Raw genomic sequence first — 13655 nt, 5'->3', positions numbered from 1 at the left:
CAGCTTCCATGACTTGACGCTGGTCAATGGCTGAAGCATACACCAAAGTACTAGAGTAAAAAATGAGCATATATGACCTGACAAGGGACTGCTGGGTAGCTTGAGGGTTTGAGGTTATGAGACTGTTTTCATGCTGACATGGACTTCTGGAATAAGGTAGTGGCTTAGGGACAACAGGACAGAATATTTAAAATTGGGCTGTCTGAAAAAGTTATAGGCTGTATGTTATATATCTAGAGTTAATTTCTTCAATGCTATTTAAAGAAAGATAGAAAAAGGGCTACTTCTGCACATAAACGAGGAACAGATTAGAGGTGGGAAGGACAGGAAACTAGAAATGAGTTTTTCTGAGCCAAGAGCATTCCATCACACAGGAAGAAGCACGTCTCTTACTTGCACAAGTATAGGCGTCTTTGTTGGTGAAAGGCTTCGTGCACTGGCTACAGCTGATGGGACCCACGATAGGGATGGAACTGAAAGTGTGCCCGTTCAGAGTCTTCTTGTCCTTCTCCTTCTCCTTGGCATCTTTCTCCTTCTCCTTAATTTTATCTTTCTCCTTTTCCTTTTCCTGCCAAAGAAAACAATCGACAGTTAACTGAAGGCCTTCAGTTAACACTAGAAGGCCTTCCCTTCTGGAAGGGTACCCAGCTGGCATGTGGTCAACAGTGGCTGGTGAATGTTTTGGATGAAAATTCGGAACACCGTCCTGGACAAAATCTTTTTTTATTAAGCTGTGGGCATTTGAGCTACGTTAGAAAAAACTTAAGAGGACTGGGAAGGCTAAACAGTTCTGTCAGTGGCTTATTCACTGCTTATTTATGCCAACAGACACATTCATTGCCCAATGACCAGCACCAGAGAAAGAGGCTTCTGGTGCTGGAGGAGGAGTCCGCAGTGGCCGTGAATCCTCCTCAGAGAGCCACAGCTCGGCCCACGGGGGAAGCTGGCAATGAGTTCAGGGCCAGCTGCAGGCAGGAAGCAGAAGAAAGGATGGTGACAGTTCTGGGACCAGCCTGAGGGAGAGGAAAGATGACGGGGCAGCATCAAAAATGACTCGAGGGCTTCCCTGGTGGCGCAGTGGTTGAGAGTCTGCCTGCTGATGCGGGGGACATGGGTTCGTGCCCCGGTCCGGGAAGATCCCACATGCCGCGGAGCGGCTGGGCCCGTGAGCCATGGCCGCTGAGCCTGCGCGTCCGGAGCCTGTGCTCCGCAACGGGAGAGGCCACAACAGGGAGAGGCCTGCGTACTGCAAAAAAAAAAAAAAAAGACTAAAGAAAAAAAAAAAAACACACTCAAGGGTGCCCTCTGACTGCCTCCCAGCCATCACATATCCCCACAGGAGGGTACGTCTCTGATGTTTCCTCCCTTACTCTGACCAGAAATATTAACTATCCCCCCACATATACATTTTCTGTTCTTACTAATTAGAATTTCAAGGTTCATAGATATTAACTTTGGCCCAATTTTCAAATTGGGGGAGGAGGGATTTAAACCCTAAAAATTTAAAGAAATACTAATGAGTGCTAGATCCTTAATAAAATACCCAAAGCAGCCAGGGACATTTCAGATACACACTACTGTCAGGACACGAGGGCTGTGGGGTCTAACTATATGCTCTCCACAAGAGGTCCTTCACAAACATGGTTAGGCACACGCTCGGCTGGTTAACCAATACCAAATGAATAATTCTCTTTCAAACTAACTGGACCATGAACTACAATTCACAGAGGTAGGTAGAATGCATTTAATAGTTGTCATCACCACTAGCCTTGGGGTACCCATTTTCCAGGGCATACAATACTACTGTTGTAATCTAAAAAAATTCCTGGAAAATAGGCACCCCAAAGTCAGTGATCCTGACAACTACCAAATGCCTTACATTTTGAATCAATGCCTTCTACGTACATTATTTCATCTGATTCAATAATTCTGAGGTGAGTAGGGTGGGCATTATGCTTCCCATGTTCTAACTGAAAAGAGCAAGATAATAAATAGCAGTTAAAAGTTTCAACAGTTACTGTGTGCCAAGCACTGTAGTATAAAATTGACATGAATTTTCTCATACATTGGGTACAACCCAATGAACTAAGTACCAGCTATGATCTCCATTTCACATTTGAGGAGACTGAGGCTTAGAGATGTCTCATACTGTACTGGAGGCCACACACCAGTAACTGCCCAAGCTGGAATTAAGTTCCAGATCTGCCAACTCTAAAGCTCAGCTCTCATTCACTACACTCTACTGCAAAGGGCTGGAGAGGTCTGTTGACTCACAGAAGGTCACACAGCAAATGATCTGCAGTTAAAATCAGAACCCAGGTCTTCTGACTTCCTATTCAGAACCCATCTGCTATACTGAAATGGTGAATATTTGCTAAATCTATGATTCATGTAAACTCCTTTGTTAACTGAATGAATATCATAAAACTCTAAGAGCCAAATTGCTACACTTTAGAACCATAAAAAATAATGGAGAGGAAGGGAGAAAAACAAACTACTTCACTTTACAAAACAGGAAACTGCTCTGAGTGAAAATTCGTAACTGCTAAAGTATGCAAAACTAATAAAAATAATAAAAATTGAGTTTTTCTAATAATTTCTTTCTTTTAACTAAATTTTGCTAAAGGCTTCTTCATACATAAAAGGTTAAACTGAAAAGCACCTGACATTTTGCTCAAGAAAGCTAAAAAAAAGCATGCTGTAAGAGTTAAGAAAATCTTCTATGGAGACTTCCCTGGTGGCGCAGTGGTTAAGAATCCACCTGCCAATGCAGAGGACACGGGTTTCAGCCCTGGTCCAGGAAGATCCCACATGCCATGGAGCAACAAAGCCCGTGCACCACAACTACTGAGCCTGCGCTCTAGAGCCCGTGAGCCACAACTACTGAGCCCACGTGCCACAACTACTGAAGCCCACGCACCTAGAGCCTGTGCTCCGCAACAAGAGAAGCCATCGCAATGAGAAGCCCGCGCACTGCAATGAAGAGTAGTCCCCGTTCGCCGCAACTAGAGAAAGCCCGCGTGCAGCAACAAAGACCCAACACAGCCAAAAAATAAATAAATTTAAAGAAAAAAAACCTCATTTCTACCTTTAAAAAAAAAAAAGAAAAGAAAAAGAAAATCTTCCATGGCAACTCTCTCAAGCCTTGCAATGCTCTTCGAATCTGAATAGATAATAAATAATTTCCTCATCCTTTGCAACAATCCAAACTAGCTCCTCCAGGGATAAAAACAACACAAAACAATAAACTCCACTGTCTCTTTCTGTATTTATTAGGTTAGTGCTTTAAAGAAGTCAGGCTCTTACCTCCCCATGTTTTGGTCCTATGAATCTCACTGTTATAAGGGGTGCTTCATGAAACCGACCCCATTTTACCGACATGATTCGATCCCCATGCCAGGAAATGTGTTCTCACTGAAGGAGGGGCTCATGCCGGCGGGGCACAGCCCAGCAGCTTCGAGGTTCCATCAGAGCACCCATTAGAGAAACAGTAAGAGGAAGCCACGGACTGGTTGAGAAAGGGAAGGAGGGAGGGCTGAGGCTGCTTGTTTCCTTAAGACAAGCTTAACTATTTGCACGCTGCCAGTACAGCCAACCACCCTAGTTACAAAGAACACAGGACACGAAAGAGAACAAATTCCCCCTAACACAGTGTGTGTGGACAGTACTGAAGTTGCAAGATGGGAACTCTGGAAAGACTGAGGCCGGTTTTTTAACACTAGAAGTTAAGGAACACATCTATTTAATTAGATGTGCTCATTTTATAAAAAGCAATATATTTACGAAGAAAACTTTTTTTAGTGAAGTCGTGCCTGTGGGTAAGGCAGTGATTGGTAGTTTTCTGAAGTTTGACTTTTCCTTGTTTAACACCTGCCAAGATGATTTTTAAACCTGTGTGCTGGGGAAATAGAAACTAACAATATTTAAAGAGAAAACTGCAGGTAACAACTATACTAGGATACTATGAGGGAAAGTGATATTTTCGTTTTTCTAAACCTACCACTTGAGACAAGTAATTACAAAAAAAAAATCAGAGAACTTTCTGGAAAATTGTGAAGCATGCTGTGATTAAGCAACTGTCACATTGCAGGTCTTTAATCAAAGAAGGAACGAGAGAGATAATGATATTTAATGCTGATTTAAGCCTCTGCAAACGCAACTCTACCCTAGTTGGCACCTTTGAAAGGCAGAGGGGTTTAGTTCTTTTTTAGACACACCACAGGAACTGGGAGTTGAAGCTGAATGTCTTGTTACGAAGTCATGGAGTATATTAACAGCTGTGCAGGAGTCTGATCGTTACATCCGAAAATGCCTGCTTCAAGTCAGATTAAGAATTTGTCTCAAACATCCCTAACTGTCTCCCTGTTGTTTGCAAAGAGAAAAGCTTAGAAAAAAGAAAATCAGTGTGACAGGATGGTTTAAAGAGGGTCACCCCACTCCCTCTGTGAATGCGGACTTTATGCATATTAGTGTTTAAATACTCTGCAGCAAGTAAACTTACTTAGCAGGAAACAGTACTACCTCTTAAAGATACTAAAAGACAAAAGCAGAAACTGCCAGTCTTCCTGTTATACTTCCTGTTTAGGTTCTCCCTCTTTCAAAAAAAGATTCAAATATTAACCTAATAACTCATGCCAGTTAATGAGAATTCTTAAAAGGACATATAAAGGATGAGTACTCAATTTCCCCCAAATTTCTCATATACTGGCTACAGGTATGAGAATACATGTATAATATATATAGTGTATACTATGTTATACAAAGTAGATTATATATACTATAGAGTGCTTATACTAATTAACATAAAAAACCAGTGCTAACATTTATAGTAGCATCTTCAATTTTTTAAGCATTATGGAGAACTAACATTATTCAACAGTTAAGGAAAAGAGTAGAGCTAGCATCATCACACCAAGAAATTATTCACTTATTTTTGTGTTATCCTTTAGAGAATAAAATACTTCTGAATGGTAAAGCTCTCCTGTGGGTACAATGGCAAATAAAGACAAGGTATTTAATTTTAACATAAAATATATTACTTCACCATTTCCCCTATTTCTTACTATCTTTTGGTACATTGACAAAAGCTGAGCTGTCCTATGGGGGGATAAAACAACCTTATTTAAAGTGAGCTAGTAACAATGATCAAAGGTGACTCTTAAGCTTCTTAATATATTTGGCTACTGGGGCACCTAAACCCCTGATAATGTGAAAAGGATTGCAATCCAGGGTTACAGATTTGTAACTTTTTGTGAATTTCCATCACTAGAGATAGCACAAGCCCCCAGAGATCAAACCTTGAAGCCAAGAGCCTGAAAGAGGAAGCAGCCTCATTGCAAAAGAGTGCTGTCACTTTGACAAAGGAGAAGATGGGAGGTGACAGGTCAACTGATGCCGTCTTGCCACTGACGACAGGCTGCACTTGTACACAAATTGCCTTCTTTTCTCCTGCCCCTTCTCTTCATCCCACTACTAGCAAATTCCAGTCCTTCGAGGTTATGAAAAAAGTTAAAGGAAAAAGATACTGTGCAGTAACAGTTCACTCTTGTTGAAGAGTGAACATGAAATGAAGAGTTCTACTTTGCTAGAAGTCAGATCACAAGATATGATCTAGTCTGTGACCTGAAGCATACTTCTCTGCGCTTCAGTCTGTAAAATAAGGGGGCTGGTGCGAGACTTTTTTAAAGGTCAGGTTCCAGTTTCTAAATTCAGTCTTACATCGTTTCATTCTTGTCTGTTTGTATTACCTTGTCAATGCAATCAGTGGTGTATTCACTGCCCTGCCCTTACGTCAGTGGTACTAGGGGGTGGATGGAAAGGGGGATCTCCACTTTACACTGGTCTTCCAATTAAAAGTTTGTTTGAAGAAAAGATTCCACAATTTAAAAACACGATAAAAAACAACAGAAACATTTGAAATCATCCAAACAGATCATAAAAATTTTCAGGGTAAAGACTATGTGGCTTTGGTTCTTCTGGGTGCTTGTTAGCACCTAGCAGAATGCTGATTACAGAAGCCACTCAATAATATTTGGCCAAATTATACTGAACTTTCAAGGAGATTTTCTTTTGTTGATGCCAACCAGTGTCCAAGCCAGCAGTGATAAGATAGATATGGCTCTATTTTAAGCCTTGCTGCCACATGTAGAATAATGATAAGCATTCTGCCCTCTTTAACCTTAATTTTTTTGAATTATAAAACAAGGCTGGGTTTCCCTGGTGGCGCAGTGGTTGAGTCCACCTGCCGATGCAGGGGACACGGGTTCATGCCCCGGTCCGGGAAGATCCCACATGCCGCGGAGCGGCTGGGCCTGTGAGCCATGGCCGCTGAGCCTGTGTGTCCGGAGCCTGTGCTCCACAACGGGAGAGGCTATAACAGTGAGAGGCCTGCGTACCGCAAAAACAAAAAAACAAGGCTAAGCATGAAGTTAACGCTTAAATATGTGACTATTCTAGAAACGATTTGCTAGACTCTTTTCCCCTACAAAATCCTGAATTTATTATTCCAAGATTAAGTATCATTTCTACATTTTACACTATTTATTTGTAAAATAATAGTTCACGATTTGCTAGACTCTTTGCATCTTTTCCAGTTTGCCCATTTTCTGTCCATTCTGCATTTGGGCAGGAGAAATGAAGAGAAAACACAATTCTGGTGGCAGGTTTTGTGGAAAAATTTATCTGAGTGATGACCAAATCTAGTATCTGCTAAAAGAAAGAGATCTTATTTACAAAACTCAGTAAAGTACATTGGCTCTATTTCTACCAGCCCACTTACTTAAGGACCTAAGAAGCTTGTCTGCGTTTGCGCTGGTGGCAGGGGTGTGGGTGGCATGGTGCGTGCACTTTTACAACGATACTCTTGCATCCAGTGCTTGTTTATTCCCATACTTCTAAGTATGTACGTACCTGTGTATATGTGTCTAACACACACACATATATAGTGATTCCTGTGCAAGAACTCCGTAACTGATTTCCTTTTTTTTTTTTCTTCTTACTTTGCTGGAGTTTGGGTGGGTGAATAGAGTGTAGGGGAGTGCGAGGCAGAAAGTTTTTCCCCACTAATTTGAAATGGAATCTTTTGGTTTAGCACAAGGAATTGGTATAAGAAAGTTAATGCCTTTTTTTCCCCCTTTCTTTCTAAAAATACATGAAAAAATATTAGAAGAATAGTTATCTCTACGTGGGATTATTACAGGTAATTTTTATTTCCTTATTATTCCCAGATAAGGTACCTTACTCCTAGAAAAGGGACATAATATCTACCATACACGGTTGTAGAAAGGATTAAATGAGATTCTATATGGAAAGTTCTTAGCCTATAGTAAAGACTCAATTGGTGGTATCACCTCTTATTGTTATTTTCCTTGCTGTTAGTCTTCTTCAAATATTAGGCTATTTGAGCCAGCATCTCTGAACTTACTTCCACCTGTCCCCATCATTTAATTAGTTTCCTGGTGTGTGCAGGTTGTGCCTGGAGCCTACTGAGGGCCTGCTGAGGTGGCCACACAGAAGCACCCACAAGAGTACTTACCCTGCTCTTCTTACTGCTGGACATTTTATTCTTGATGTAGCTGAACGTACGACTGACTTTTGTTCCACTCTTCCCTTCAAAATCTTTCTTGGAGGGGCTTTGTGGCAGGAAATTAAAGTTCTCTTCTGTTATACTGAATAGAAAAAAGAAGAGTTTTTAAAAAGATTACAGAAGTTGATTTTTAAAAATTACAACGCTCTACATATAATTCTTTGTAACCATCGTTGTCACGTATTATTTTAGCTACAAGTCACAGCCAACTTATATACTCACATGAAAATGGGAAAAGGAATAAGAGGTGGACAGAGGCTGCTGAATGGTTTTATATAATAATATCTATCCGAGAACAGAGCATGCCAGAATGCCCATGTTCTAATGTCAAAGCTTGGCTAAGTTTTCTTATATCACTTATTAGTGCTTTACTAATGGGTTTTCGTGATCTGATGATAGAGTCTAAAGATCAATTATTTATCAATTATTTTATCTGAAAGTTTTTAATCTAAGCACCCATTTATAAACTTCTTTGCATTAAATACGTGTTTGAAAAGAAACCCATATATGTGATGCAAACCAAGGAATTTTTATGACTGAATGGATATCCAAGTTCCCTAACAGCAGAGATCACACCTCTTTTTCAGTCCTCTGGCACACTGGACAATCAATACGTGAATTCAGCTATGCACAATTTTAGGCAGGCAAAACTGACACCTAGTGTAGAAAGATCCATTCTAGGAGTTTCACAGAGATCCAGATGTACTGACCTACTTGTTTAGGACACCTGTACTCTAAGTTCATCTATGATGGGCATGTCTGGACCCTAGGAAATTCACAAAGGTTGATTTCCTCAAAGAATGCTGGGCCCTTGTACACATAATGATTTGTATACATATACAATTATGTACAGTTGTATACATAATCTATTATATAGAAATCTATTCAAACTACTTTTCCTAGGTGTTCTCGAACAGTTATGTTAGAAGTTTTCCATAGAAAGCAGTTTTTGCCTCAAGGGCCTCTGTGAGAGGGCAGACAGGCAGAACCACAAGGGTTCTATTCAGTAGCTAAAGTCTATTTATATATAAAATATTGTTTACAATACAAGGCAGTCTGTTACTAAGATAAAGGGGAAATGGTGTGAAAATCACCACTCTAGAAAGAACAAAGAATAGGTAAAATATGACAGAAGTGCAAAGAAGAGCACTCATATTGAGAGAGTTCTGGATCACTGAGTCACAACTGATGCCTTTGTGAAAAGGAAGGCAACTTAAAAAACACTGTGGGGCAACAGTCAGAACCCCATTTATGCTTAAATTAGAATATTTAATCTCATAAGCTTGGAAAGAGGAATACAAAAATAAACGATGAGGGCCTCCCTGGTGGTGCAGTGGTTGAGAGTCCACCTGCCGATGCAGGGGATACGGGTTCATGCCCCGGTCTGGGAGGATCCCATATGCCGCGGAGCGGCTGGGCCCGTGAGCCATGGCCACTGGGCCTGCGCGTCCGGAGCCTGTGCTCCGCAACGGGAGAAGCCACAGCAGTGAGAGGCCCGCGTACCGCAAAAAAATTTAAAAAAAATAATAAATAAATAAAATAAATAAATAAATAAACGATGAGTCAAAATAGCAATCTTTTGCCTGCTGTCAAGTAAAGAACCAATTCACTTATTTGGACAGAGGTGTGTACCATATCAATGTATACAAAAGAAAATAGCTTTAAAGCTTAAAATGGCTAAGAAGGCAGCAATACTGCATGAACACGAACACACACACACAAATTATGAAACAAAATGTTCTTAAGACTTAGGAATTATAAATTCCCATAAGCAAGGAGTGCAAAGTTCATAAAGTTAAATATAAGTGTATCCTTATGTGAATAAATGCGAACAATAATCTTTATTATTCAAACGGTGTAAAGAATAAAGGTGGAAAACTATTCAAGATGTTAATTAAAAAGGATATAGCCTTCATTAAAAAAATTTCTAACCATTATTCCAAATTTATCAGTCAAGGAAGTAAGATTCCAATGAGCTCAATTAACTTAGTTTGCCTAAATGCCGTAAGACATTTCGGATTTCCTTTATTTCATCTTGGGAAAAGGAGTAACAAAATAAATATACAGTACCTCTCAGTCAGATTAGCATTGGTGCTGTGGAAGGGCCGTGAATCTAGAAAACAAGAACAGCAGAATAAAAGTTAGAACAAAAGGATTTTACCTGGGTAACAGATAAAATGTTTAACATTTTTACGACTGACACAGATAAAGCAAAAATAGCCTTTGAAAGCCAGTGTGGGATGCCTTCTCCTCATGAGGGTTTGGAAGAAGGAAAAATTAAAAATGAAACCATCAAATCAGAACTGGAAAATTGGCAGCAATGGGGAGTGAATTTCCCATGTGGAAAAAAAAATTTAATCCAGGATTCAAGTAACCAAACAAACCCCAAATCAACTTAAAAAAACGAACAAACAAACAAAAAAAACAAGCTCAAATGCACGTTTAATTCCTGTTCTCGTGAAGGTACAGAGTCCATAGGCCATCTTTCTGAGATGATGTCAGGGGAGGAATATACAAAAGGGAATTAAATGTCATCCTGTATGCTGTTAATTTTGCTTTCATGTATTTCTATGCTAAAAATCTAGCTAATATAGGTCTGATATTTTCTTAAGCATTCCTAGAAATGGATTAGTGAACAGGAAAGAGCATCAGAGCTAGCCTATAAGGTCTAGGCCCTGCCACTAATTTAGGGTGAGATCTCTGGATTTCATTTCTTCATCTATGAAATAAAGAAGATAAAACAGATGCTAAGGTTCTTTCCAGGTTGATACTGATCGAATGAGTAGGCCAGATACATTTTTCCTCCTTCCACAACTATCAGACCGTAAACTAAAATGGGTCATTAAATCTAAGGCTAAGTCAGATAGGACAATAAGTAGAACAAATATAGAAGGAACAATACCATTATTTTACCTACGACATGTTAATCAAGGTTGAGCTACTTTAGGACTTAGATGAGAGAAAGGCCACAATCACACAATGCTAAATGGTTTCCAAGGTTTTAGGAGATCAGGTATAGAAACACTTTCGGTGTATGATTCCAGGTAGACAAAGGTTGCTCTGTATAACTACTGTTATAATGTGGACAAAACACACCCTTTCTCCTTGAGGTTACTGTGAGTAAAACTTTAATTTGATAGAGATTTGAAAATGTTCCACTACCAGATTACCAGCATTTAGAACTCTTAAAAACTCCAAATTGTTCCAGATTCTGAATAGAAATGCGAAGTTGAAGTTATTACTAACATACAGCCAACAGGTGGAAATAATGCATGAGAAACTTAAAAATGAATTCTAAGTCTTCAAAAGATTGCTTTCTGTAGTTTTTCCTTTTACTTATTTGGGGTTCTTCTTCTATTTCAGTTATAATGCATGGTAACAAAAGCCAGAAGAAACAGAAAGATGAAGAGTAAGACCTGGGATCTATCTTCCAGCTCTGCATGATCTAGGTGTGAAACCATCAGCGTTTTAACCTCAGAATGCCTTAATTTACTTAAACAAAAACCAAGAGTATGGGGGCTTCCCTGGTGGCGCAGTGGTTGAGAGTCCGCCTGCCGATGCAGGGGACACGGGTTCGTGCCCCTATCCCGGAAGATCCCACATGCCGCGGAGCGGCTGGGCCCGCGAGCCATGGCCGCGGAGCCTGTGTGTCCGGAGCCTGTGCTCCGCAACGGGAGAGGCCACAGCAGTGAGAGGCCCGCGTACAGCAAAAAAAAAAAAAAAAAAAAAAAAAAAAAAAACCAAGAGTATGGTTTAGATTTGGGGGCTTAAAAAACTTTTCCACTCAAGGAACCCTGAATGATATAAGCAGCATTAAATTCTCTCAGGCTGCCAGGATTCTGTTGTACACTTTATCAATTACTTAGTAAGTTACCACCCTAGTGATATGAACAAAGTAAAAATAAAACCCATAAAGAAAAACACCAACCAGCAGAGAGCATGGCCAAGAATAAGCTCCCAGAAGGTCTCTGTCAAATAAACTAAAAACAAATACGTGATTTGAATACTGGGAGAATCTATGACTCCTATAAGCATTTCCAACTTTTTTGCTGCTGAAAGGTATTTTAATTCATTTACTATGACCTCTGAGATGTGGTTCTGAAAACAGTGATTAATCCACCAATGTTTCTAAAATCAATGCCCCTGAAATTCCTAAAGTGTCATCAACTTTTCAGAGCATCTAAGAATATGATATAACCAATGTTACTTCCATGATATGATTGTAGACAGAAGCAAAGAAATCTGTCATTGAAGTTAGCCTATGAAGTATTGTTGCACGTAAATAGCATATTTCACCTAGACCTTTTCTTAAAAAGGCATGAAATAACCTGCAGACCTAATATAACAACATTCCAGGACTGGAACTATTGGGTGGACACAGTCAATATTTTTTAAAGTATGTTCCTTGGAACACTCATCTCATGAGATGTTACACATCGTCATGAACATACTGTAGTTACCTAGTTACCTATGAAACTTACCTAGTAAGTTTGGGAAACACCGCATACTGAATGCTGCCTTGGAAATTCACAATGTACACATTAGCCTTTGAAACCTGCTTAAAACAGAGTTTCCTAAATTTATATGGCCAAGAACCCTTTCTTTTTCTTCCTTTTCCCCCTTCCCCATAATTCTCACTGTATTTTTGAGTTTAAGGAACACATTCTGAGGAATGCTGGATATTTGATTCAAAGGTTTCTTCCAGCTTCTATACTTTTATGATTACATCAGGTTGGATTAACTGAGTAATCAGTGCTGATTTACTGAATAACCAGTCATAATTTTACTAGTGGTAGAAGAAATACTACTGGGACCTTAGTTTTGTTTTTGTTTTGTTTTTTTGCTCTGCTGACCTATTTCCCAGCATATTACAAATACTTTGAGATGAAACAGCTTTGAGAATTTCTGAACACTCAAAGTTGCAGACGGATTTTCACAACTTCCCTCCTATTACAACTGGTATAGACTGAATATCTTGTGTGCCTAAACCAAATGCCTTTTAATTGTGAGAAAATATTGAACATATAAGACCTTCATTTGTGCATAAGCCACTTTCAAGAACAATGCAAAAATGTCACCCTGAGCTTGATATTGCTTAAATATTAAATTTTAATATTTAAATATTTAAATATTGCTAAAACTTAGGATCAGCAAATGGTAGGGAATTAGGATGCTTAATCATATGGATATTGTAATTGCCTGAGACTCATATGAGTTATATGAAATGAAAACAATTTATTATTTAACTTTATATTACAAGTAGTTTTTTCATTAAAAATAGCAATCCTGGAATCATCTAGAAATCCTGCACAACTGAAAAGTGATTTTCATGGGGGTGGGGGGGATTAATTTCCTCTCCAAACTTGCTAAAACTGATACCTTATAAAGTTTTTAAACTAGGTTATTATCAAGTAACAATATAATAATCTGAAACCTACAGTGTAGTAAAAGGATTGAAAAATAAAAGTTCAAAAGGAGAAAAGGTAGGGAAACAAATATCTAACTTCCACCCAATAATCCACGTGGTTTAATCTCAAAGAAAAGGTATTCTTAAATAAATGGTCTGGGGGAGTTCCCTGGTGGTCCAGTGGTTAGAATTCCAGGCTTTCACTGCCATGACCCAGGTTCAATCCCTGATTGGGGAAATGAGATCTCACAAGCCATGCAGCACGGCCAAAAAAACTCCAAAAACAAACAAAAAACTGATAAAGATTTAAAAAAAAAGAAATGGTCTGAAAGGTGAGAAGAAAAAAGCTTAACATTAGTTTTTAAGTATCACAAGTGGACATCTAGGTATCTGTCCCATGAGACAAAAAAAGCAAAATAATGAAAATGAAATTTACATGATCAAATGGAAAGTTTTGTGAAATTACTACTCAGCATTACAAAAGGTACAAGATGGGATGGGAAGCCCTTATGCCTTTGAAGGTATCTCTGTTCTCAGAGGGTGTCTCAGGCCCTGGAATCAGGTGACTGGATCAGTCAGCACTGGTAGTGTAGAGATGAGAAAAACTTTGTTGTTTTATCCAAATTAATTTTCAAAGCAAAGCATGAAGACGAATGATTTAGA

At 39.2% G+C, this 13655-nt stretch overlaps 1 protein-coding gene across 10 annotated transcripts in view; it reads right to left on the bottom strand.

Moving 5' to 3' along the window:
- The window catches only part of LOC308614814 (A-kinase anchor protein 13-like), a 360148-nt gene that overhangs the window by 57073 nt on the left and 289420 nt on the right, over positions 1–13655 (bottom strand). For all 10 annotated transcript variants that reach the window (XM_081229549.1, XM_081229552.1, XM_081229551.1 and 7 more), the window contains 3 exons: positions 9656–9698; positions 7535–7667; positions 394–568 (listed from right to left, as the gene is read on the bottom strand). In XM_081229549.1, the coding sequence (XP_081085675.1) occupies positions 394–568; positions 7535–7667; positions 9656–9698 (351 nt within the window). The remainder of the gene's footprint in view (positions 1–393; positions 569–7534; positions 7668–9655; positions 9699–13655) is intronic.

The sequence above is a fragment of the Mesoplodon bidens genome (genome assembly GCF_964165515.1).
Source record: "Mesoplodon bidens genome assembly, chromosome: 3".
NCBI lineage: Eukaryota > Metazoa > Chordata > Mammalia > Artiodactyla > Ziphiidae > Mesoplodon > Mesoplodon bidens.
The sequence above is the reverse complement of the archived record's forward strand: the minus strand, read 5'-3'. Positions and strand labels throughout refer to the sequence as shown.